Here is a 27,324-nt window from a genome sequence, read left to right as displayed (position 1 = left end):
GCAGCTGGCGCATCCTGATCATTTGGAAGTCACCAACAGTCTGAAAAAGAAAATCACATCGATGATGAAAGTTGGTTTATGCAGAATTCTAACAGGTGCAACATGAGTCCACAAATCTGTATCACAGCCATCCAAGACAGGCCATCTGGAGACACATGGAAAGAGTCCATATGGAGGCTTTGGATTCTGGCTTTACCCTGTACTGGCTCTTGCCTTGAGTAAGGTAATTAATCTGCCTCTCTGAGCCTCCGGTAAGCCTCTGAGGAATGGAAGTGTCAGCGTGTGCAAGAGTGTCTGCACACAGAGCCTGGTGTACGCTTAAGTCACCCAGTCGTATCAGATGTTTTCAAAACATTGACGTTGAAGCATCAACAGTAAAACTTCCCAGAGAAAAGTGCACCGTTGTTCTTAGAGCTGCAGCTTTTGGGAGGTTGTAGCTGCCAACTCGCACTGTAAGGGCACTGAGGGACCTGCCGCCAAGAGAGAGTGGAGGTTTTGCTGAGGAAGTCACCCACAAGGGAGGTAAGATAGAACTAGAGGAAATGTGACCATCTATGGAGATAACGTTACAGCTGGAAGTGCAGCTTCATCAGAGACCTTTCGAGTAGATAATGTGATGCCAACTGAAGTTGGTCTTTGTTAACAGTACCCTGAATCAGTGTTAGCTTATCAGTAAGCTGGTTCCTGTGTCTTCACTGATAAGGAAAATGGGAGGTTTTAAGAGAGAGGTGGCTGTCGTATTTAGCACAGAGCTATTAGAGAAATTCGTTTTTAGAGTTAACAAACTCTGTTGGTAGGAAGTTGAGGAAGAAAGAGCGCATCGGACTGATGGTAAGTGTCTTTCCTTGGGGTGTTTTTCAAAAATGCATTTATCTCAAAGGGAATGGAATTTTAAAACAAAACTGGGGGTTAAACTTAATCATTGCTCTCAATTTTCTGTTTATGAAAAAGATAGTGTTACCCCATGGGAAACCCAAGTTACAGACTCATGAAGTCCTGTGAAGTCTTGTTTGTATGATGTGGAACTTTGCCTCGTGTAATGGAAAATAAATGGGGGAGGATGGGCTTGGGAGGGGGCCTTGCAGTATACAGTACATACAAAGTACTCATATGCCAGAATTATCCTTGCTGGAACCCACTAAAGTCCAGAAGTGGAGTCTGCTCAGACCGTGGAGAAGGGAAAAGTGCTTAGCGAGCAAGGAGCTGCGGGGCAAAGGGTATGTGGTATGGGGAAGAGAAGTCAGCCCCTCAGGGAGAAGGAGATGCAGGATGAGAAAGGAGAGTGCCAGGTATGGGGAGCAGGGCTGCTGAGGGCCCATCTTTCTGGGGGAGTGGTGGGTAGGGAGGAATATACCTGATTTAAGTTCACGCTTGGCATTGGCACCTCCAGTTGACAGCTCCATTTCTTTCCTCTCTGAAGTCTCCCAACAAAGCGTGTAGAGTCAGATGTGGCAGAGCTGACCCCCAAAGCCGTACCCCTGAGCGTCAGGGACAGAGAAGTGGGAGGTGTGCTCCCTCTGGCTGCAACAGTTCTCTCTCTTTTTTTCTTTTTTTTGGCCACCCCATGTGGCATGAGGGATCTTAGTTTCCCGACCAGGGGTCGAACCTGCGACCCCTGCAGTGGAAGCATGGCTTCTTAACCACTGGACCGCCAGGGAAGACCCCTTCTTTTTTCTTTTTTTGCAGCCATTCTTGAGGCCAAAAATACTCATGTGTCATTGCCTCCAAATCTCAATATGGACCTTCTTATCCCCTTTCTGCTATTCTATGTACAGTATGTGAGAGAAAGCTCTGACTTACACAGAACTGCACTTAATCCCTGCCGATGACTTACCGATGACTCTAGGCCACTCATCTGACCTCTTTAATTCTTGTTTCTTTACCTATAAAACCAGCATCTTAGTACTAATACCAAGCTAAGAGGGTGGTTTCTAAAGATTAAATGGATGTAAAGTAACAGCACCGCACCTAGCTGTCAGCAAACGCTTAATAATGTCAGCCATCGTCATTATTTTTTACCTTTCCTGCTCTGGGAACCTTCATCTCTGTGCCCTGCTGGCAGCACGCCGTGTCTGCTGATTTGAATTACAGAATCCCCAGCAGGACATTGGGTTGTCTCTGCTCTTGAACAGGTTGTATAGATGAGGACGTTTCTCCCTCTGTGTCTGAAGATGTGGACTAATAGCTCAAACAGATCTGGGATGTCTTTGGTTTTCAGATTCCTGCTTTTCCATCAGGAGAACTCTTCATATGTGTCCTTCAAAATGTTTGTCCTATGATTATGAGGGTCCATAGTTCTCTGCTCGCCCCTCCACACTTCCCAGTTTTCTGTGAATGCAGGGATAGAAAAGCGCAAAGGAGAGGATCTCCAGAGATTTGGGTAACATTGATATCCAAGGGGTATCCAAGGGATACCAATACCAGCTCTGAGGTGGGGCAAGCTTGGGGTGTTGGGGGAAGAGGAAGGAGAAAAGTGTGGAATGAGGGTGGGACACATGGAAGACCTGAATCAGAGAAGTGTGAAGGGTGGCAGACCATGGAGGACCTTTTAATCCATTACAGAGACTTTGGTTTTCACTTAATAAAAGGAGAGGTTGGAGGAGAGGAGTGGTTAAAAGGATCATGCTGGTTTCTGCTTTGAAAATAGATTCTAAGGGGGCAAGGGAAGGACCAAAGAGACTAATTCAGAGGCTACTGCAATAATCCAGGCAAGAGATGGTGGTAGCCTGGACCACCAGTGAGTGTCATGAGCAGTGTCACGTGGTTGAGCTCTGAATATACTTGGAAAGTAGATGCAGTGGGACTTGCTGATGGTTTGGGTGAGATGTGTTGGAGACAGAGGCATCAGGAAACCACCACGGATTTTGATCTGAGCAGTTGTAAAGATGGAGTTGCCATCAACCAAGATGATAAGGGCTGTTGGAAGGGCAGATTTTGGTGTGAAGAACAGGAATAAGTCTTGACAGGTTAACTTGGAGACATCTCCAAATTAATAGGATACAGATAAGTGGAGGGTTAATAAGATACAGATAAGTGGAGGGTCAAGTCAGCAGGTGCATATCTGAGTCTGAAGTTCAGGGGGTTAGTCTGGACGGCAGGTTTCACGTTGAGAGTAGAATCCGCATACAGATGAAGTCTACAACCAGGAAAGTGGATGACATCACATGAGGAATGAGTGTAGACAGAGAAGAAAAGAGACTCAAGGACTGAGCCATGCAGTGGTGGGGAAAAGAGGAGAAGTGAAGAGCAGCCAGCGGTGTCCTGAAGAAGGACGGGGAGAAACTGTTCCACTGGGACAGAGGCTGCTCAGAGCTCAAGGCAAGATGAAGACTAAGCACGCACAGTGGTTTTAGCAATTACGTGGAGGTAATTGGTGGCATTGACAACGGCAGGATGCCATTGCAATCCTAGCTAGTTACTAACAGAATTGAAATTTAGAGAAAGAAGCAATGCAGTGTTTCCAAAGTGGGTTCAGATTCTATAAGGTTATTTGCAAATCAAGCAAACAAACAAAACAAAATGAGAAACAGAAACAAAGAAAGAAAGGATTCTAATAGAAACTTATTCTAACTTACGCTAAATTCTCAGCACTTCCGCAGTGATTTACACACAGAGATGCAAATTTATCTGTTTGGGAAAGATGAATATCTCTCCCCAGGGAAGCTTTCCAGTGAAAATAAGCAGTTGCTCTTTTGTAACCTCATGATCTATCTATATACTTCCACTCTTGAAGATCTCATCTAGTCTGGTGGGTTTAATTTTATCTATACACTGACATATTCCAAATTTATATATATCTGGATGATATATCTCTAGCCCAAATGTGTCTCCTGAACTTCAGAAGCAAACAGCCCGCTGGTGTCTTGACGTCTCCAGTTGTATGTCTAAGAGATATGCCAGGCTGAGTATGTCCAAAACTGCTTGACTCTCATTCCCAAACCTGTTCCACATCCAGTCCCCCATCTCAGTAAATAGCAACCCCCTATGCCCAGTTGCTTGGGCAAAAGTCTTGAAGTCGTCTTTGGCCACTGTCTTTCTCTCCTACCCTATGCCTTGTTCATCAAGAAATTCTGTCAGCAAACCTCAAAATACAGCCCAAATCCAACCTTGTCTCACAACCTACACTTCCACAGCCTGGTCCAAGCCACCATGTCTCTCATCTGGGCCATCACAAAGCCTCCTAACTTGCTTTCTTCCTCATCCCTTGCCCTCCTGAAGGCTATTCTCAGCACCCAGAGCCTTCTTGCTAAAACCCACGTCAGGTCCTGCCATTCCCTGGCTTGTTCCCTCCTGTGGTTCCCACCTCTCTGAGCAAGGACCAGAGTGCTTAAGCTGAGTCATGAGGCCGTGCACGACTTGGTCACTGGACCTCTCCGAGCTGCTCTTACTTCCCTGCCGTCTTTCTCCACTCGAGTCACAGGACTCCCTGCTGCTCCTCAGACACAGCAGGCGTGCTTCTGCCTGGGCTGTACTTCGACTGTTTATCAAATGCCACCTTCCTAGTTGGCCTTCCAGGTCACCCTACCTAAAACTGCACACCTCTCCAATCCTCCTTACTTCCCTCCTCTGCTTTCTTTTTCTCCCTGAATGTATCACCATGTAAAACTTTTTATAAATACTTTTTACTTATTTATATAAATATCGTCCTCCTTCTCCACTAGGCTGAAAATTCCACATGGGCAGGTATTTCTGTCTTCCTTTGTTCCGCGTGGTATTTGGAGTGATGGTATCGTTTTAGAACTAGATAGAGGTGTTGGTTGCACAACACTGTCAATGTACCGAATGTCACTGAATTGTCACTTTAAAATGATTAATTTTTGTTATGTGAATTTAACATCAATAAAAAAAATTATTCAGCAGCAAAAAAAGAAAAGAAAATTGAATAGTCAGGCTAAGTCTTATTGAGAAGGTGCTATAGGAGCAACGACTTGAGGAGGTGAGAAAGTTAGCCTTGTAGGTAATTGGAAGGAGGCGACCAGACAGAAGGAAGAGTGAGTGCAGAGTACTGGCTGTACATTCAAGGAGGACCCAGGAGCCAGGGCTGGAAAGGAGGACCCAGGTGGCCTCATATAATGTGGGCACCATAGCTGCTGTAAGGGTGTTGGCGTTTCCTCTGGGGGAAGTGGAGGCGCATATGATTTGACTTAGGTTTTAACAGGATCTCTGGAGCCTCTGTGTCAGGAATAGTCTGAAGAGGGGCACTTGTGGAAGCAGAGAGAACTGTTAGAAACTATTTTTAAAATCCAGGTGAGAGAGAATGGTGGCTCGGATGGGGACGTGACCGTGGAGGTGGGGCCGGGGAGATGGGGGATGTCATTGTAGGTAGGATGTACTTTGCAGATGAAACTATTAGGATGTCCTGATACATGAGGAAGAGGAGAGCCATTCATATATGGAGAGTTTGGGCTTGAGCAACTCTCAAGGGGGAAGATGGAGTCGTCACCACTGAGACAAGGAAGATTGTGGGAGAAGTTTTTCTTAGGGGCGAGGGAGCGGAGGAGGGTTGGAGGGTTATATCTCCAGTTTAGTTCTGAAGATATAAAGTCTCTGTTAATTCCAGTTTGTCCTTGAATATATACAAGTTGCTTCTAGTTTTTGAAGGGGAGAATTGGCTGAGGCCAAAAGAAGCACGGAGGGAGGGAGATAAATGCTGAGTGCCCCAAGAGTTTGGAGTGTGGCAAAGAAGCAGCAAAGAGATGAAAGTGTAACCAAAGGAGACACAGTGGGTAGACTGGGCCCAGAGCCTTTCCTGGAGATGCAGGCAGACCACCTAACACTACACAGGATCTGCCCCCATCTGTCACCGGCTTTATGCCCCTTTTCATCAGGAAAGACAGAAGGAAAGTGGGGTCTAAAATGCTCTCTAATGAAATGAGGGGGAAAAAATCCATTTGCTTATCGTCAGAATTATTGAGTGAGAACCTGACTCACTTAAATTCACAAAAGTTTAATAGGACAAGTATTTCCTCGTTTTCACATGATTACAGTAAGACCAGGCTACAGATGGCCAAGCTCTGCAGTGTGTTGACATCGTATCTCCATTTAGCTGTGACACCGGCCAAAACAAATGAATAAGCCTCACAGGATATCTTCTCAGTTATGAAATACTTGGGTGCCACGTTGCAAATGCAACAGCTAGATGTTCCTCTGGCAAATAAAGGTTTTGTTTTTTGTTTGTTAGTGGAAATGTCAGAGAATTAGATTATGTGTGGGGACATGCAAGATTTCAAAACTGTAACCCCCAAACCAGAAAAAAATGTATGGCCAAATTAGGTTAGATTAATTTTGAAAATGAAGAGTAATTCTGAGGAGTCTTAAAAAGACGATATCTGCCAATGAAACCAGCAGGCACTGGAAGACTTCTGCTTAACTTGGCAGAATTCATGCCTGCCCAAGAGCTTGGATTTAGTTATTTATTAGAAGCCCTTGTCTTGCTGAGTTATTATAAACTATTACACTTTTACGCTGGATGGTGTCATAGTGGTTAGAAGCCAGAATTGTCTGGTTCTTTACAGAAAAGAGGCTTAAAGGAAATTAGAGCTGCTTATTTTGTTTAATCTCCCAGTCACAATCATAAGAAAGAAAGTCATAAGAAGGAATCACACATCATAAGAAGGAAAGTCACAATCATAAGAAGGAAAGCTTTACCACTCTAATCTCTCTCTCTGTTTTTAGTTGATATTAGGAAAAAAAAGCGCCTTGTCTCTGAGGTTCAGCAAGTCTGGTTTCAAACCCAGCCACAACTGGGTGAGCTTGGTCAAATGATTTCACCAGTCTCGTCCTTGGTTTTTTATTTTAATCTGTAAACTTTGAATGATGCTAATACTAAGTACCATGCGGTATTTTACTTTGAATGAAAGGACTTCATTGCTGAATAACGGACTGAATTAAAACAGTAGCTTTTATTTATCATAATAGCTAGACTTTATTAACTGCTTCTGCAAGATGTCATGATTATGATATTAAAACTCTGACTGAAACCTTATTTAAAACTAAGAAATCAAGGTAACTGTGGCCTCATCTAAATGAATAAATGTCTAAATTTAATTTCAAAATTTTAAGATGTTTTAGGGTACAAAATATAAGTTCGTATTCAAGTGTAAGAATGTTCAAGTGGGTATCATTTTATTTAGAAAGAGAAAAACAAATATCGTATATTAACGCATATATGTGGAATCTAGAAAATGGTACAGATGACCTTATTTGCAAAGCAGAAATAGAGACACAGACATAGAGAACAAACATATGGATACCAAAGGGGAAAGGGTGTGGTGGGATGAATTGGGAGATGGGGATTGATATATATACACTATTAATACTATGTATTAAATAGATAACTAATGAGAACTTGCTGTATAGCACAGGGAACTCTACTCAGTGCTCTGTGGTGACCTAAATGGAAAGGAAATCCAAAACAGAGGGGATATATGTATACGTGTAGCTGGTTCACTTTGCTGTATAGTAGAAATTAACAGAACATTGTAAAGCAACTGTACTCCAAAAACGTTAATTTAAAAATGTTATCTAGGGCTTCCCTGGTGGCGCAGTGGTTGGGAGTCCACCTGCTGATGCAGGGGACACGGGTTCGTGCCCTGGTCCTTGAAGATCCCACGTGCCGCGGAGCGGCTGGGCCCGTGAGCCATGGCCGCTGAGCCTGCGCGTCCAGAGCCTGTGCTCTGCAACGGGAGAGGCCACAGCAGTGAGAGGCCCGCGTACCGAAAAAAAAAAAAAAAAAGTTATCTAGAGCTTACAGTGTCCTGGGCACTGTTCCAGTCTTGCCTGCTCCTGACTCTGTGGACTCAGTGCCAAAACTCATGTTCTTGACAAGTAAGTCAAGAATAGCAATGAACAGATCTAATTCCTTGAAGTGACGCCAAACATGGTGGTGAATCTCCCAGCAGTGACCAGACTTTGCATCTCTTCCTCTGAGAGCACACGACTGGTGTCCCTGCAGGTAGGGATGCCTGTTCAAGAACACTGCCAACCACAGGGGAGTGGGGAGAGGGGGATGGTACGGTCAACCGGTTCCAAAAACCTACTAGAATTATTCTTTGGCTGTACCTCCTCTCTTGACCTTCTTCACCTGTTGGCAGGATGATTTAGTGGTCAGGAATCTAGCCTTTGGAGCCAACCTGCTTGGGTTCAAATTCTGGTTCCTCCTCTTAGCGTAACATGACTTGGACGGTTTGCTTACACTCTCCGTGTCTCAGTGTCCTTGTCTGTAAAACGGCCATAATAATGGTAGCGCCTGCTTCATTGGGTGGTTATGGGAATGAAGAAGTTAATACATGTAAGTCCTTTAGAACTGTATCTGGCATGGAGTGAGTTCCAGAGAAGGCTTAGCTTTCATTGTTATATTATTGTACGGGTCTGGGATTAGTCCCTGAATCCTTCTGGGTTGTGGTGAGTTTTAAAAGTAAGTCGAATTTACCCATGATTGACTCATACCCGCTATTCCTAGCTAAAAGCAAATCTTGCGGTTAGCGTTTGTTTTACATGGAGCCCAGGAGTTGAGGGTTATGATTTTCCTTGTCATTCCCCTTAAGGCAGCCTTCGTACTCAAAACTTCCCTCTATTTCTCTGAACTCCTTAGAAAAACTCCTTTTTCCCATCCAAGAGCCCTGTAGGGACTTATATCTGAGGATCTGGAGTCTGTTTTTGGAGGAGACTGTGTCAGTTCTGGACCCTAAACAGGACATTTGCAGAATCCCGTACAGTCCTGTTTACTTCTCATTGCTTGCCCCCATGTTGCTTTTGAAACTCTCTGCACCAAAGCTGCCGTAACTGGCCGCGCCTTCCTCACTAGTGTCTGCTAAATGAAGTGTCAGAGGAGTATCTGGAAGAGCGGTCTCGAGGGCCCCAAGGTTTCCAGATCATTTGGAACTCAGTGTAATAATATCAGTGCGATCAACAACAAGCATTAGCTTGAGTCACTGATGCTAAAAAGGGAGATGATTTGATTACTTTTTCTAAAGGATTATTCAATGTTGTCCCTACATCTAAATATTTATGTACCAAGGTCAGAATTCTTGGTACATGATGCAGCAGCACTTTTGAACAAGTCATGAATTTTGGCTAGAAATCAAATTTCAGGGTGGGTGGAGTGGTGAGTTGAAGGATGTCTTTGAGTATCTCCCCTTTAAAATAAAAGAGAGCGTGCAAGTGAGTAGTCTGCAGGGAAGGAGCTACAAGATCTGGAAACTATTCACAGCTCAGTCATTCACTTGAAATTCATTCCTCCTGCCCTTCAGTTTGGGTAAGCATCAATTACTTATCTCAAATCTGTAGTGAAAACTTTTCCAGACACGTAATAAGGAAAGTATCAACAATTCATGTTTAGAGGAAATGTGCTTTCTGAAAATATATTAAGGGTTGTTGTATTCATTCTATATTTGTCAGTTTCTGTATTGGTTCCATCTCTCTCCTAACTTTTTAAGAAAAAAATGATATGGTTAAGTTATCCTTTTGCTGAAAGAAAAAGTATGTCATTATTTTTCACAGACCTTCAACTCTTCTTAGAAAGCTTTTGGCGAATCTTGGGGATAAGCAGGGGCAGGGACACATGTCTGAGGGTTTGGTGTAGTGTCCAGGGCAACTATCTGATGACTGTTTTACCCATCTAAACGTTCCTCTATTCCTTAGTTGCTTTGGGATGACCGTTTGTTTGCCTGTGTGCTTGAGGGCAGGCGGGAGTCATGTGTGTGTACACACAGCTGCCATCCTGTGTGGATGTCTGGGTTTCATATCTGCATTTATAATATTGTATTTTCTAAGGTCTGTTGAATTTTATAATTTTCTTTTTTTTCAAAAATAGAAACCCATTTTTTTCCTCTTAATTTAGCTTCGGTACATTCTCACGAGACGGTGATATAGCATGGCTGTCGTAAGCCCTGCGTGGTCCAAAAGTCCAGTAGGAATAAATGCAATGATACGTGTCTGAAGTCTGCTCCTATACATATTTATACATATTAAAGATCTGTTCATGAATAATTTTCCTGGGCGGTATTGAGCAAGTAAAAATCATGGCTGTAAATATTTTGCTTGTGATTTTGTCTGACTTATTTTTTGGTGTCTTTTTGTCAGAGATACTGACAACTCTTTCCAACTATAAATCTTAGGGAATACCATCAACCACCTAGAGGGGAGCCTCCCCATCGTGTGTCACAGATCTGCCTTGAATCGTCTTGAGAATCGGTTACCAACACTTGCTCTAGATTGAGAAACTGAGAATGAGACTTTGGGTCTTGGTAATTCCAGCAATTCTCATACCTTCCACATCAGCGACATTTAGTAAGTATTGCTTTTGAACTGACATTTAAAATTTTTTTAATTAAGTAATTCCAAGAACATTTGCCTAGTTTTAAATTGCCTGCTTCCAATTGCCCTAGCTGAATGATAACCTAGAAATTTCATTTATGCTCTGCAGTCATTCTTCATCACCAATCTATCAGGATATATATATATATATGCCCATAACACATATAGCATAATTTTAATTTTACATATTCAAATACGTCAAAATTTAATACGGTGCCTGCACGTAGAAGGTATTGACAGCGTTTGTTGACTGACAACACACTTTGTGTAGATGACATGGATGCTTTCCTTTGGAGCAATGTGAAGGATCTAGCTCCAAATTAAGTCACTAATCTGTGTATCCATTAGAATATTTCCTAAAAGATCTTAGATCATTTACTTATTCTTTCTCAAAGTGTGACCAGTTTCTAAATTTAATCCTAGAAGGGGATATTTAGAATACAGAAATTGTAATCCTTTTTATATGATCACTTCAGGATGATATTTATACGTATTTTTTATTTGCAGGCAAATCATCCTGGGGCCTGGAAAATGAGGCTTTAATTGTGAGATGTCCCAGACAAGAAAAATCTCGGTACCCTGTGGTCTGGTATTACTCAAAAACCAACAAACATATTCCCACCCAGAGAAGAAGTCGTGTAGTTGCCTCAGGGGAACGTCTTAAGTTTCTCCCAGCCAAAGTCAATGATTCCGGATTTTATACTTGCATTATCAGAAGGTATTATCCAGTCCTGTTCCTTTGTCTTTAAGAGTTGATAGTCTGAGCTGCCTCACTTCCCTTCTCTTTCTAGACCACTCTGCAGCAGTTGAATTTATAAAGTGATTGGAATAAAAGAGCACCTGAGGAACACCATCAGGTTGGGCTTTAGGTGATGGTGAACTCTCTGGATGTATAATGACAGGGTTTAAGTTGTAGCCCAATTAGAAAAAGACCTAGCTTTTCTAGTGACCAGGAAAACTGAGAGCAGTTGCTCACGTTGGGCTCCAAATCAGAACAAACCAGCAGCCTAGATGTGGGGTGTCAGGAGACTTATGATGGGTGTAAAAGGGGGGTCATCTGTGCCTCCCACGTGAGGGGCAAACCCAAGAAGTTTACCTGAGACTGGGGGCCCACAAGTCCCTCACTCTACATGTAAATTGCCAGCTCTTGTGATTTTGTGCCTGTTTGGTATGTGCAAGATGTCAGATGAACTAAGTCAAAAGGCAAGATGGGTACAGTTAGGTGCCTAGGTTCTGAGGTCAGACAGCGTTAGTTTCAAAGTCACGTGTGTCACTAGTTAGCTGTGCATTGCTGGTAAGTTACTTCTCCATCCTTGTTTCCTCATCTGTAAAATACATGTGATAGTAGAACCCACTTCAAAGCGTGGCTATGAGAATAAAACGAATGATACACAGTAAACTCTTAATAAATTCTAATTATCTTTATTATATCAGGTCTCCGTGTTACAGCACATACAGTGTATCCAGAAATGGTGAGGGAATCATTTTAAAGGCTACTGTAGGGGTTGCGTTTTACCTAAAAGGTAACAAAAAGCATTTAAAACTCTAGATTTTAATGATTATTTTAGAAGAAGAACCACTATCTGTCAATTGTTTTAGGAAGAAAAGCAATATTAAGTAAAAGTTAGAGCTGGGTTAAGTTATTTCATAATGCTAAATGACTTTTTAAAAAATTGTTTATTTTCATAGTCCTACCTCCAATAAGACTGGATATGTGAATGTCACCATTTATAAAAAACAACCAGGTTGTGATATTCCAGACTTTCTGATATATTCAACAACATCTGGATCAGAAAGAAATTCCAAAATATATTGTCCTACAATTGACCTCTACAATTGGACAGCGCCTGTGGAGTGGTTTAAGGTAAAAGGAAACGTGCAGGAAATAGATGAAAATCACACCATCAGAATAGGTGGAAGTCAAGAATTACTGAAAGTGGACTGGAACTTTTCATTTCAGAATTGTGAAGTTCTTCAAGGACCCAGGTACCGAGCACACAAGTCACTTTTGCTGATTGACCGTGCAAACAGCAAGGACACTGGCGATTATACATGTAAATTTATGCATAATGAAAATGGAGTCAATTATACTGTGACTGCAACCAGGTCATTCACAGTTATTGGTAAGCTACTGAATTCAACAAAATGCAGTACTTGGAAAAAGCTAACGTGACAGAAATTGTGTCCTTCTTGTTGATTTGCCGGTACTCCATGCTCCTCCCCAAACTTCCTCCTGACTCATCTTACGTGTATTCTCTAATGTGACGCAAAGAGATTTTCTAAATGCACTATCAAGATGTAAGACATTTTGGAGGGAAATTACGCTGCTGATCCAAAGCCACATCTGTTCTGTCCTCTGTGGCTTCATTTTTCAAAGATAATGTGATCTGAATGCTAACCTAACGTTCTTTTGAATGGCAGTACAACTATCTGGAGAGCAAGATTAACTCTTTGTCTCGCAGTTTGTCGTCAGAGGTTCTGTAAATAGAGGAAAATCGATTTCACCTCTGTCATGACTAGCCGGTTAGAAGTTGAGTGAGAAGCTTTATAAAGAGATACATAGATATTGTTGGCTGATTTGCAATCTCGATTTGCAATGCTTTCATCATCATCCAGGACCTTAAGGAGGTCATTTAATTCTACCTTTTTTTTTCAAAATTACTTTAAATTCTATAAAAGTCCATCAGGGGTGAGACTTCACAGTCAAGCCTGTTACATCTACAAAGAGTTGGGGTCTCCTTAGCAGAGCTTGATCTATGGGTGGAGATGAAGCAGGACCTGTATGTCTGGCAGATTCCTCAGGGCAGAGCAGTAGTGGAGAGGAGTTTTGGTTTGTAGTTTTCCAGTGCCCCACCGCTGTAACATAAGCATCGCTGGACCACATTTGTGTTAGTACCTCTCAGTGTTCAACATCAAAACCTGCAGGGGTCCTTAATCACACCATCCCGAGATAAATGAGAATCAAGGGGTGCAGGAATGCAGCCGTGCATTCACCGTGTCTACGCGTCAGTGCCACAGGCATTTGAACTTCCTGATAGGGTGGGCCACACGGGTGGAACGCTGGGAGCAGAAGTGTGGACTTACGTGTCTATCACTTCAGGAGTCGTTTGAACTCGTCCCTGTAGCGTTCGTTATGCTTTTTCCTATAGAATCGTCGTTTTCTGACAAATGCTGCGTCATGCAATTAATTTAATGCTCCGGATGGCATTTGTTTTGATGATAAAAAGAGAATAGAAAATATCAAAAAACATCATAGGTAGTAAGAGGACGTATTGCTGGAACGTTTTTGTTTCGCGTGTGTGCGCATGTGTATGCATGTGTATTTGTTGCCATGGATCACGAGAAAAATCTGAGAAACACCATGTGAAAAAGGACAGAAATATGGAAATACAAGCTTTGTATTGATGACCACCCAATGCTTGCCTCATATTTATATTTTTACATATTTATATTTAGTTACATATTTACATTTAAATGTTTAAATATTTATATATATTTACATATTTATATTCTCTTTGATTTCAGATAAGCAAAGCTTTTCTTTGCTTCCAGTAATTATAGCCCCTCCACAGAATGAAACAAAGGAAGTGGAAATTGGTAAGAAAACTTTAAGAATACTGTAAATGTTTCGTCTGGAAAATCTTTCCATATGACCCCTGTTCTGAATTCCCCAAGCAGGGGTCAGGCTGTTACCATAGCGGATCGTGAGGATTAAATGAGATGCGTATTTGGAAACACCCACCTTGGGCCCTTGCTAATATTAGGAATATGTGGTCACAGCAACGTACGGCACTTACATTTGTACTGCACTTGGCTCTATTTTATTTATTTATTTTGGTGCTTTCCTGTGTGCTACCTCATTTCCCTCTCATTTCTATCCAACTGTCCAAGGAGGTAGATATCGTCCCCACTTTATGCTTGTGGATGCCTAGGCTTAGAGAGGCTCAATGACATACCCAAGGATGCGGCGTGAATAAATGGTGATGGAGGAGAACCCAGATTGTATGCCTCTGTCCGTCTCTGCTTTTCCTGGTTCCCTGAGAGAATGGGGTCAAAATCAAAGTTCTTAGCACGTAAAGCAAAACGACGCTGACTGCCTCAGAGCTGCTCTACCGCTTTGCAGGGGTTTTCCACGTTCCTCCCTGCTTTCGCCAGTGCCCTCCTTCCCATCCGTCGACACGAAGCTTGAGTACCCCCTCCTCCGTGAAATCCCCCTGCCCGCCTCCTTACCTGCCAGGGAGCACGATCAGAGCCAGCATCCGGCTCTGATCCAGGGCCACCAGCACCAGCCCTGCTCCCTGCCCTGATGGCTCCCTCTGTATTCCCATGCCACTTGTCTATCTTTCTGTTAAAACACCAGAATACCGTGTGTTCTGATCGTTTGCTTATACCGTTGTCACCTCCCTGGAGACTCTAAGTTCCTCATCCCTCTTCAGATGCTTAATTCTTGACACAGGGACGAAGAACTCAGTAAAGGATGGCTGAGTACCCAACCCAAGGCAGGAATCAGCCCTTAAGCTTTTAGTTCTGAAAGGAGGAAATCTCAAATTAACAGAAGTGGGAGTGGAGAGGCTCTTGTTGGACGATTAAGCAGTGGGATCGTGGCTGATTCAGGTGAAACGGTTTTACCGACAAAGGTAGCTTACAGAGAGATGAAGGGGATTCCATAGGAGAAGAAAGGAGTAGAAGACATCCAAGGAAGAGGGGATATACATATATACATGTGGCTGATTGATTCACTTTGCTGTACAGCAGAAACTAACACAACATTGTAAAGCAACTCTACTCCAATTAAAAAAAAAAAGGAAAAGAAATGGCAATGCGTAGTAAGGGGAAATCTTAGATTGTAACGTGGCATTGGTGAAGCCTCTATAGTTTCCACTGCAGGGGAGAGGGGAGAGGGGCCTGAGCTTCAACCTGAACTGTGAGTGTGATGAAAACGATGGGAGACGGAGAAGGTGGCAAAGCGAGGGCAGAGAAGGAGGAAGGTGCTGAAGATGAGGAAAGGAAATGGGAATCAATTCATGACACACACTAGACGTTCAATGACTTTTTCTCACATGCAATTAAATTAAGTCCTCTCTGCAGAACTGACTTTTATTGGTGACTCGCTTTCCTTCTCATCTAGGAAAACCAGCAAACCTAAGGTGCTCTGCTTGCTTTGGGAAAGGCTCTCAGACCATGGCTGACATCCTGTGGCAGGTTAACGGAAGCAACGTTGAGAACTTCGGTGAAGCAAGAATGCAAGTGTTGCAAGAGCAAACTCAAAGGTATTTTGCAGTCTCAGTTAAAGCATCCCCTTCCCTTCCCACAAAGTTTGCAATTGCAAAATAAGCACTGAAAGTAACAGGTTGTCTTACTAGTTCTCGCAGCGAGCTGAATTGCCTAAACGCCGTGTTAAGAATAGCGGATGTAAAGGAAGAGGATTTCTCACTGAAGTACGACTGTCTGGCCATGAATTTCCGTGGCCTGATCACGCACACCGTAAGACTAAGGAGGAAAAATCCAAGTAAGCCATGTCTCTGAGACTTGGGTCACCTGAGTTTGCTGTTAACAACCGGAAGCTGAATCATATTCTTAGAGAACAGTGTATTGGAGTGTGGCTCCGGGGAGTCCATCAAGTCAGAGTGGTCCATCTCATAGATTGGAGGCAGGGGGAGAAAAGATCTGTCTTGGGTGTAGGCAACAGGAGGACATATTGTGTGTAGAGAACTCAAGACAAAAACGAAGCCACGCCACATTCACTGTGCTTCCCGTCCTCGGCACGTCCAGACAGCGTTAAACGAGTCCGTGAGGACGTGCCCCTCCTCTCGGGTGCAAAGGCATCTTGCTTCCACTCCCTCCGTGTATCACTGCGCACACAATGATGGCAGAAAAGTAGTTTGACAAACATTTCCTTCCTGACCACCTGTCAGTTTCCTCACTTGTTTGCATGTCCAGATAAAGACACCCCATTGGTTAGATGTAGCATTTAATCCGGTGTAATGAAGGGTGGGGAGAAAATTTTGGTACTTTAACTTGTCACTCCATGTACCACTATGTAGAAATTATTTAATGTGTTTGTCACATTGTCATAGGGAGAGGTAAACTCCCAGTTTATACCCCTAAGTGGGGTATGGTCCAGATTAATTTGGATAAACCCACAAAGGCACAACATGGTTGGGAGAGATGAGAAAACAGACCACCAGTCAGATAGGGTCTTTTGAATTCAACTTTAACCACCGATTTGCAAGCTATTATAAAACAGACGGAATCATGACTACTGTAGATGATTTTAAATGCTATCATGTTCCATGGGTCATCAGGATTCTGCCAGTTATAACTGTGTCACCCCAGGACATGTGGACCCTGTTGAGATGTCATTTTAGGGTGACATTTGTGGTTCTGGTGGGCACGGAAGATCCCGCAAGAAAGAGGAAGCCACCTCCACCCCTAGCACTGCCATGCTGTCCTTATCCCCATGCTTTTCTCACATTGTCATTATATGAACGTTCTCCGGGTGCCTGTGTATTGGAATTGTTTTCACGTTACATGTACTTGGTGATTTTGTTCCTTCTAATTCATCTGTATATGCTACCTTTCACCTGTGTTTCTTCAAAGCAACACAATTATACTCTGTCTCAACAACTATGTCGATTAAACAAAAACTGTTACAACTGCTCTCAAAGGTCACAATGAATTCCCTTATTTCTAATCATACAATAAAAGAAATTACACATTGTCCTGAATTTTAAAAACAAAAACTAAAAAACCTGTGTCCCCATATTATTAAATATCATTAAACATTTGATACTACTGCTATTAATAGTACACATTTATTCATTGTTCCCTAGGTACCAGGACCTGTCATTATTTCCCATATAATTTTTCATTTATTTTATCAAAAATCCATGATGAAGAGACTATTACCATCATCTAGTTTTATAGATGAGGAAACTGAGGCGAAGAGAGGTTGAATAATTGGCCAGGCTGCAGTTACAGAGCCAGGATTCAAAGGCAAGCAGTGTTTCCTGTTTATAAGCTCTTACAGAAAGTATTCAGTGTTTAGTCAACACGTACAAGGATCACTTATACATTTATAAAATAACTAACATTTAGGAAGATACTGAACTTCAACTTGCCTTAAGGTCTTGGATTAACTTCTTTCTTCTAGTTAGCTAGTCACATGCATAACTACTTCACAAGAAATAGGGATTCCCGGCATGCATCCAGATAGGATTTTTAGAAAGAGTGACCTGGAAAGGAATCCTGTTGAAATAATTCACTTAGGGAGTATTTATCATTTAAACTGATGACAGTGCAGACACTAGGCTCACTCACAATTTTCAGTTTTGGATCGGTTCACCTTGGTCATTCTTTTTTTAATTAAAAAAATTTTTTTGACCATGCCATGCAGCACGTGGGATCTTAGTTCCCCGACCAGAAATCGAACCCGCACCCCCCTGCAGTGGAAGCTCGGAGTCCTAACCTCTGGACTGCCAGGAAAGTCCCCACCTTGGTCATTCTTGATTTCATAGTGTGGATACGCAGGGAGCTGATGAACTAATGAAGGGATTTGCAAATACAGACCAGGGATTTTCTATGGCAAAACTGGGAGCCTGTGTTTTGAGATCAGATGAAAATGAAAAGGGAGCTAGCTAGCCAAATCTCATTTGAGAGTCTTTTCACATTTATCTTTAAGTGGGACTATTTGTAAGATGGGATAGTTAACGATTCTAAGGAGGGAAGTAAACTTAAAACAGCCAAAAATACTACTGACGAGCACAGTTCTTACATTCAATTTGTATATATCTGATTCAATAAATACGGGGGCCATCTTGCATATATACGTTATGAAGCAATGAGTAAGGATAAAAGTTCAGTGATGGCTAATAATGTTCATCAGAAGGGAAATATAGGGCATATTTAGGACCTAAAACCCAGTCATTTGACTTCATCAAATACACATTAGAGACTTAGATAGCTCTTGTTTCTTCCCTGCTTTCCTATGCCACCAACCCCAGATGCAGTAAGTCCCCAAGACCTGTTGATTCTTTGTCCTTAACGCCGCCAACGCCAGGTTTGTCCATTCCTTTCTCATTATTGCATGAATCTGGCCCCTACTGCAGAAACTTCTCATCCCATTCGACTCCGAGGACCTGTGAGTCATAGAAACAAAACTTCCACTACCATCAGATTAATCTCGCTTGTAAACCACTTTCCCTGTTAACGAACCACTCAGCACTCTTCAGTGGCTCTCATGACCAGAATAGAGACAAAATGCTGTAGCTGGAGCCTCAAATCTGATCAGAACCTAGCCCTAGACCCACCATTCCAATCATATGTTCCAGTAATTCCCCAAACTGCATCATCCCCCTTCCTCAGAAGACACACCCCGTCTCTGCCCTTGGGCTCACAGCATCCTCTCTTGCCAGGAATACATTTTTTTTTTTTTTTTTTTGCAGCTATCTAAATCTTACTCATCCTCTAGAGACCTTATTCTGCAAGAAGCCTTCACTGCCCAATCCAGCATGGAGTGAGCACACCTTCCTAAAACCTCTGCTAGCTAAAACTAATGCTTTCACTTCCAATCTTAGCTAAGTTTACATGTGTCTGTCTTTCTCTTATGCTTTGAAAATCCCCTACAATGCCTAGCCTGGTGCCTTGCACAGAGTAGGGGCTCACTAAACATTAATTTACTGATTCTTAAAACAGCCATGAAAATGCCATGTAGGCATCCCTTGTATAAATCTCTCATCCCAGTGGAAGCCAGCATCCACGTATTTATTTTCTCCTGTTTTAGGAATAATAATGATCACTTTTCTCCTCCCCCTATCTTTTGAATAGTGGATCAACAAAGCATCTACTACGTGCTTGCAGGATTTAGCATATTATTCTTGCTAATCAATGTCTCGGTGGTAATTCTAAAAGCATTCTGGATTGAGATTATTCTGCTCTGGAGAGACATAGCTAGACCTCACAAAACTAGGAACGGTAAGTGGCAAGTTTCAAGTTTTCTTCAAAAGAAAAGGTTCTATAGGGCTGTTGGTTGTTTATCGAATAATCTCTTAATAGTTATGCTACTTAACACAGATTCCCTTTTGCTTGCTAGCATATTATCAATAAACCTTTTTGAGTCCACTCAGAGGACACTCTCCATCCTGCCTTGTCACTCCTCGTGGTTCTGAGGTTCATCCCAACAGCTCCAATTTTCTCCCCCGTAGAATTGCTGTTCTTACTAAATCCCCTGTAGCAGAATCTGCTCCAAGCCCAGAAAGGGCATTTTGGAAAATGGGAAAACTTTATGGAAGTCAAAACATTAACAAAATTGTTCCTGTTTTCCAGATGTGAACAGGTTAGAAAGGTCCATCAGAATGCAATGTATTTTACCAGAAACGCTCTTCCATAAAGAGTCTTACCTACCTACAGATGTATACCCATGAAAGAAGACAGTGCCGCCTGCTTATTTAAATATGAACACCGTTCTTTCATTTGGAGGCAGATAAAATTTAGATTTTCCATATGGGTCACTCAACTAGAGCTAATTATTTGATTTGTGGGAAATTCAGATCCCTTAAAAACTTCTACTCTTTTGCCACCGTTAATTACCCTTTAGCATTTTCACGTCCCCATGGGGAAAACAAAAGCTAAACTTGAGATCTGCTCAGCATAGCAGAAAGCCCCTTAGCCATGAGTATAAATACTTATTAACAGATTATTAAACTTGACAATATGGTTTGAACTAAACTAGTCAGGCTCTTGCCTGTTTTTTATCATTCAGTCTGAGACAGTAAAAAGGAGAACTTTGGGACTAAGATTGGTTTCCTGATGACATTTTGTGGCAATAGATTGTTGTCATGGTCTCTGGATTCTAGATTATTTGGGGCGATGAGATACATTCACCAACAGCCATAAAACTCCCTGAAGAATGTCTACTAAGAGTCCAATGAGAATTTTTGAGGACCAAGTAATAACATTGTGTTCTTTGTTCTCATCTTCAGATGGGAAGATCTATGATGCTTACGTGATCTATCCACGGAACTGTAAAAACAGTCCAGAGGGGGCCAGCTCTGTGGAGTACTTTGTTCACCAGATTCTGCCTGACGTCCTTGAAAATAAATGTGGCTACGACTTATACATTTATGGGAGAGATCTGCTCCCTGGAGAAGGTAAAACTGTCAACAACCATCAGGGACAGAAATTCACATTCATCAGAAGGATAAGTAATAGGTGGTCTTATCCCTGCCATCATCAGGAGCTGCAATTATTATTCCAGGTCATAAGACTAGAGCTTTTCAATATTTCTCCAGGAGAAGGAGGTACTTACTCTTTGCTTCTCCTGCCCCCATCACCACCCTGATCCTGAGGTCGTCACAGTCATGTCAGTGATGTGAAGACAGGATAAGGCATCCTTGCTTGTGGATTTAGCAGGGTCCAGCCCCTACTTCATTCCCCATGTCCACCACTAGGATAACTGACATCTCTGAAGTCCCTCTAGAAGATTTGAAGGAGGACTTGAAATCCAAGGAATTTTGTTCTACTATCCAGAGGCACTGGCTAAAATATTTGAAAGGACTCAGAAAGGCTTTATGATTTTCCTTATATTGGTGACACATTTGCAAATTTATATCCTCACAAGAACAGATGGAATTGTGTCTTCTGTTCCTTAATATTCCTAGTTGATTTCATGTGATTTTGACAGTAGGGTCACAATTCTGGCATTCAGTAGTCGTTCTCCTTTCCCTCCATATTTATGTCAAGTATCTAGGAACCCTCTTTCTAGCCCTTCTCACATTCCTCAGGGACCAGGAAGCGTGTGGAATATGAATGAGGCAGGGACATCATGAGTGTAAGTCCTCTGAAGTCAATGTTTAATAGACTGTGAGTTTAAACTGGCATTCCTACCACAAAGAGAGCTTCAAGTGTCTATGGAATTAAATGTATACACGACAGGTGAATCTGGTTTATCCTGCAATATTTGGATAATGTTAATGGCCTAGGACCAGCTTGGGAGACATGTATAGAGCGCCATTCAGGAAACGTAACCCACATCTCTCCCAAGGCTCTCTTCTTGCTTCAGCTCTCCCCACTGGCTACCCCTGCAAGTCGAGAGCAATGTCATGTTATTCAGATGCTCATTGCCTGTTACGCATCTGCTTATGAGGCTGCAGGGACTCCAGTTGTTTGTGATGTCACACCAGGTGTGACATGCTCTCCATCTCTTCTTTCTTAGGTCCGCCGACCTCATTTCTAGTTACACCTCTCCCCAGCCAAACGTGAGTGCCAGCTCACTGGTGCTCAAGCTTGTGTGGCCTTTATCGTGCTGTTTTTCATTTGGAAAAGTTTCCCACCTCCACCTCTCTCAAGTATGTCCTCTGACCTTACCTCAACCAAAGTGAAACAAAATCCAACAAAACAACACCAAACTTCACTCTTCCCTTAGAAAAAGTTCATGACAGGCCCATGCAGTGTATTTCTTCCCATGACAGTTACTCTCCATTTGCTCCTTCAAATTCATTCTGCCCCCTCCTCCATCCAGTGGTCTGGTAGCTGATCCTTACAGAAGGCGTCACCCCCTTGCTCTCTGCTCCACGCTGGGCTTGGCCAATGGGAGGCACTGGCAGGTGCTCGGAGGGCAGGGTGCATCCCTGTTCCCTCTGGGTGGGGTCCCCTGGGTAGCTGTGCCCCTCTCTGCTGAAGCACTGGCTCCTGTCAGCTGGCCATCCTCAGACACGTACCTGCTTTGGGCTCCATCACCGCTCTCCTCCCGTCACACCTGGAGGGCAGTTGTGGCTCCCTGACATCACCTGCTGTGGGGCTCTGCACCATCTCTTGTTGATTTCCTTTGGCTCTGCCCACATCTTTTATAAACTGTCCTTCCATTAGATTCTCTTTAGTCAGTACTTTTGAGGGTGCCGAGCTTTTTGTTAGGATCCTGACTGACACAAGGTCTCTGTCGGGCACTATTCGACATTCATTTCCTGTTTCAGACCATGTGGACTGGCAGTCTTCAGTCTCCACTGCCTAAGAATGTCTTGAGTTGTTTTGTTCATGGTTGTGCTTCCTTAATCATGCCGTTCCCTCCTTGCCGTGAGAGCTGGGTGTTTTACATGTTCTAAGTCCACCCAGAAGTTAAGTGAAATCACCATGGAGTTGACGATCCATAAACACTGATTTGATAAGGGGATCTGATCTTCCTTAAGATTTCCCTAGTCTGGATCAAATCAGCTTCTAAAACAGAGACTATTAGGGGATGAAGTGGATCCAGGACTCCCTAGAGACTTTAGTCAGTTCAGAGAAGCAAGGGTTCCTGAGTTTGCACTCTATTTTTTTTTTCCCCCATCATCCCTTTTTATTTTATTTATTTAAGATTTATTTTTCTTGCGGTAACATTCGTTGAATGTGAGTTTCATATGTACAACGTATTTCTACTTCTATACAACCTACAGCATGCTCACCACCAAAAATTTAGTTTCCATCCATCACCATACACTTGGCCCCCTTTACTCATTTTGCCCTCCCTGCGCCTCCCTCTCTGGTAACCACTGCTCTGCTCATTGACCCGGGGGGTGTTCACAGCATATGCTCTTCACCATATACTTGTGATTTTTCCCACTTTCTTCCAGTAGCTGATTTCTAATTTCATACTATTGTGATTGGAAAAGATGCTTGATAGGATTTCAATCTTAAACTTATTGAGACTTGTCTGGTGTCCCAACACATAATCTAACCTTGAGAATGTACCATGTGTGTTGAGAAGAACGTGTGTTCTGCTGCATTTGCATGGAACGTTCTGTAAGAAGAGAGTGAAAATTCTAAGTCCCTTTACAACATGTAAGCTAATATTCTAAGATAAGATGTATCGATAGCTAGTGAACCTGAATTCGAAGCCTCCTGCTACATATCTCTACGTTCCCACTGAACTGAAGGACTCTGGACTGCTCTGCCTGGGAGAGAAGAAGGCTTGGGGTGGATATTCTCATCGTGAAAGGGCTGTGTGTGTCCTCACCCCTCCCACTGTGTCTTTTATCACTAGATGTAGCTACCACAGTGGAAACCAGCATTCAGAAGAGCAGGCGGCACATCTTCATCCTGACCCCTGAGGTCACACACAGCAAGGAGTGTGCCTACGAGTGGGAGATCGCCTTGCACAACACCCTCATCCGGAACGACTCCAAGGCCATCCTGATTGAAATGGAGGCTCTGTGCCCGCCCAGCGGACTGCAGTTTGGGGAGCTTCAGGACTCCCTCAAGCATCTCGTCAAAGTGCAGGGGACCATCAAGTGGAGGGAGGACCTCGTGGCCAACAAACAGTCTCTGAATTCCAAGTTCTGGAAGCACATAAGGTACCACATGCCGGTGCCAAGCCAACTTCCAAGAAAGACTCCCCGCTCGGCATCCTCGAGCGCCCAGGGGCAGCAGTGCTTGCTTTGACGGCTAATGCACTGCGTTTGGGGTATCCAAATCCCTCCCTGGGGGATCCAAATCCCTTCCAGCTGGGTCATGCCGCTGTACCAGACCCTGGGGGAGGAGGCTCCAGAAATGGGAGTATCGAGGGTATTCAGACTTCAGGTTTCATGCACTGACTTTACTTCCATTTCCCTGGTTCTGGCTGGATGCAAAATACCCCGAGATTTTCATCCTCAGGCTCGCTGTCTCCACCTCACATCCCCTCCCTCGTCTCCCGTGGTTGGTCCTTCTCCATCGTGGCCCAGCATCTTCTCACTACTCTTCCCCTCTCTCTCTCTTTCTCTCTCTCTTTATTCTTTGTTGATATTCTACATTTTGAACATCAAACTGAAAGTTTTAGAGTTAAATTTTAACGTGATCTTGAACACTCAGATCCCCTCAAGCAGAACGCTGGTACTGAATCTTGTTCCCAATGCCAGAATGTGTTCGATTTTATTTGATCAGACGCTTAAGTTGTATCATATCAATACTGTCCGTTTGGTTGGAGTACCTTACCCAATTATCATTATATTTAAGTTTTTTTAATTCTAAAATTTCTTTCATATATTTTTATTCTCTTTAGAAATATCTTTTCTTCCTGTACAAGTTATAAAAGAACAGAAAGTGTGAAAGAAAAAATAACAGAAATTGTTCATAAATCCATCATCCTAAGATTATGACTTTTAAACATTTTGGTAAATTTGCATTTTAAGAAATTTTAATTTATACTTAAATATACCATTTATATAGCTGAGATTATACAGCATGTAGTTTTTACATTTTTATCTACTTAAAATCATAATAAAAGCATTTGACAAGTCATTCAAATTTTAACGTTTTAAAATATTCATAGTGTTCCAGCTCCTGGTTGTGCTACAGGTGACATGCCTAATTACTTATTGTTGGATATTTAGGTTGTGTCCAATTTAAATAGTCATCGTTATAAGTAATTCTGCAGTGGCCATATCATTATACTTTATATCTTCCAATTAAAACAATTTTTTTTAATTTGAGAAACTTTTTTAAATTTAATTTTTTTTAATTTGAGAAACAAATTAAATTTGTTGTAACATTTCCATGAAATAAGTAGGGCATTTTGGCAGAAGTGTTTTAGTAAAACTGAAGTCAATTTGCACAGTCAGGGCCACTCCCATCAGTTCCTTGGAGTTCGCACACCATCAGAGCCCACCAGAGCTAAGGCTGAGGGACCCTCAGACTGGGAGTCCTGTCAGAGCTCAGATTTTGCAAGTGGATGGAGGTCCTATCCTCACCTGAGCTGCTCCTGGGCCTCAGTTTCTGCAACTGAAAAGTGGGAGGATGGAGAAGAAGAGCTGTGAGGGCTTTCTCAGCTCCGATAGCCCAGGGTTCCAAGCCCTACACTCACAGAGAGGTTGGGGAACTGCCAGAAGACCTGGCTTCTCATACCAGCAGTGCCACTAACCTCTCTTAGTTTCTTCTTCTTCTTTCTTTTTAAACAATTGTTGACCTATTTTATTTTTTTATTTTTAAATCTTTTTAAAATTTTTATTTTATATTGGAGAACAGTTGATTAACAACGTTGTGTTAGTTTCAGGTGTACAGCAAAGCGATTTAGTTATATATATATACATGTATCTATTCTTTTTCAAATTCTTTTCCCATTTAGGTTATTACAGAATATTTAGCAGAGTTCCCTGTGCTATACTGTAGGTCCCTGTTGGTTGTCTATTTTAAATATAGTGCTATGTATATGTCAATCCCAAACTCCCAATTTATCCCCTGCAAACAAATAAGTTTGTTTTCTAAGTCTGTGCTTCATCTGTACAGTGAGAGTAATAGATGCTTCACCTTCCACACAAGATCCTGTGAATAAAATGAATTCAGTCAAACTTGTTGAGTGTCTACCATATGATCATGGTGAAAATTCCCGTGAATTATAAAAATCACAAGGAATTATTTTTAATTCAGTCAAACCTGAGTACGATAAAATGCAGCTCCTAAGTTTGATGAGTCGTGACAGTCATACCTACCTGTGTAGTTATCACCCCAAACAAGACAGAAATATTTCCTTCATCCCAGAAAGATTCCTCCTGCCATTTCTCAGTCAATCCCTCTCCTTCCTCAAAGGCAAACGATGTTCTGATTTCTATCTCTGTGGATTGGTTTTGTCTGATCTTGGAATTCATATCAATACAGTCAGCCAGCATTACTTCCACACAACATAGCATTCATGTATCATTCAGGGAAGGTAAAACCTTTTGTACATTTTTAAATTGGTGTTGTATCCCTTCATTGTTGATGTGTGGAAATTATTCCTATATTCTGGATACAAGTTCCTTTTCAGAGAGATGTAAGGTGAGAATTTCCTAGGCTTTTACTTATTCATTTTTCAATGGTATTACTGATTGGCAGACATTTACAATTTTGATGACATCCAATTTATCAATTTTCTTACAAGGTCAGTGCTTTCTGTGTCCTAAAATTTTTTTTTGCTTGTTCCAAGGTCATGGAGATATTCGCCTATGTATTTTTATAAACTGATGACGGTTCCAGCTTTTATGTTTAAGTCTATGGTCCATTGTGAATTAATATTTGTATATAGAATGAGGTAAAGGTCAAGGCTCTTTTCTTCTTTCCCCATAGAGATACCAGTTATTTCAGCGACATTTGTGAAAGGCTTTTCATTCCCTATTGAACTGACATGGTGCCTTGGTCAAATATTTATAGACTATATATATATGGGTCTATTCTTCTTCTCTCTTTTATTTTCTACTTATATGCTCGTGCAAATATCACACTGCCAAGATTACTATTGCCTTATTATAAACCAAGTCAGTGTAATTCCTCTAACTTTGTTCTTTGTTTTTCAAGATTGCTCTGACTATTGTAGATCGTTTGCAATTTCATATAAATTTTGGAAACTGTTTCTCAATTTCTTTGAAAATTCCTCCTGTGATTTGGATAGACTTTATAACCTACAGAGTCTAAAACTGTATAGACTCTATAAACTCTCCAGTTTGTGGAGAACAGATATCTTAACAATGAGTTTCCCAATTCATGAACAAGGTATAGCCCTCCATTCACTGAGGTCTTTCATCTCTCCCAGTAATATCTTGTAGATTTTATAGTATATACCTTGTACATCTTTCAAACAATTTCTCCTTTGGTATTTGATTTTTTATGCTATTGTAAGTGGTTTGTTTTTTTTAAACAAAGTTCATTTTTTCATATTTCTATTACTAGTATATGGAATTACAACTGATTTTTGTATATTTACCTTGTATTCCATGGTCTTGCTAAACTCAGTTGTTGATTCCAACAGGCTTTATTTGTAGATTTCAAAGGGTGATCTACATAAAATGATGCCCTCTGTCAAAACCAGTAGTTTTATTTCTTCCTTTCCAATATTTATGCCTTGTATTTTTATTTCGAGACGATTTCAGTTACAAACATCCTCATCTTGTTCCCCATCCTAGGAAAACGCCAAGTGTTTCACTATTTATTAAGAAGTTACTTGTAGCTTTCTTATAGGTGCTCTTCATCAGATTAAGAATGGTCCCTTCTAAACACAAAAGACCCCGAACAGCCAAAGCAATCTTG

The 27,324-nt window shown here is 42.0% G+C and overlaps 1 protein-coding gene across 4 annotated transcripts; it reads left to right on the top strand.

Annotated features, from left to right (window-relative positions):
* The first annotated feature begins 672 nt into the window (after nt 1–672).
* Nucleotides 673–25,613, top strand: IL1RL1 (interleukin 1 receptor like 1). 4 transcript variants are annotated; one of them, XM_033401705.2, is made up of 11 exons: nt 674–831; nt 10,119–10,290; nt 10,825–11,035; nt 12,007–12,181; nt 12,278–12,440; nt 13,843–13,914; nt 15,446–15,587; nt 15,681–15,826; nt 19,144–19,290; nt 20,298–20,615; nt 23,333–25,613. In XM_033401705.2, exons 2-11 carry the CDS (start codon nt 10,230–10,232, stop codon nt 23,728–23,730), a joined length of 1,833 nt encoding a protein of 610 aa, XP_033257596.2. In that variant the 5' UTR covers nt 674–831; nt 10,119–10,229; the 3' UTR covers nt 23,731–25,613. The 4 variants fall into 4 exon arrangements, with proteins under 4 accessions (XP_033257595.2, XP_033257596.2, XP_033257597.2 ...); XM_004277815.4 differs by having other exon boundaries at nt 675–831; nt 20,298–20,465; XM_033401704.2 differs by having other exon boundaries at nt 673–831; nt 12,007–12,440.
* The last annotated feature ends 1,711 nt before the right edge of the window (nt 25,614–27,324 follow it).

This window comes from Orcinus orca, chromosome 13, assembly GCF_937001465.1.
Source record: "Orcinus orca chromosome 13, mOrcOrc1.1, whole genome shotgun sequence".
In the NCBI taxonomy this organism is placed as follows: Eukaryota; Metazoa; Chordata; class Mammalia; order Artiodactyla; family Delphinidae; genus Orcinus; species Orcinus orca.
This window is presented reverse-complemented; position numbering and strand designations above follow the sequence as displayed.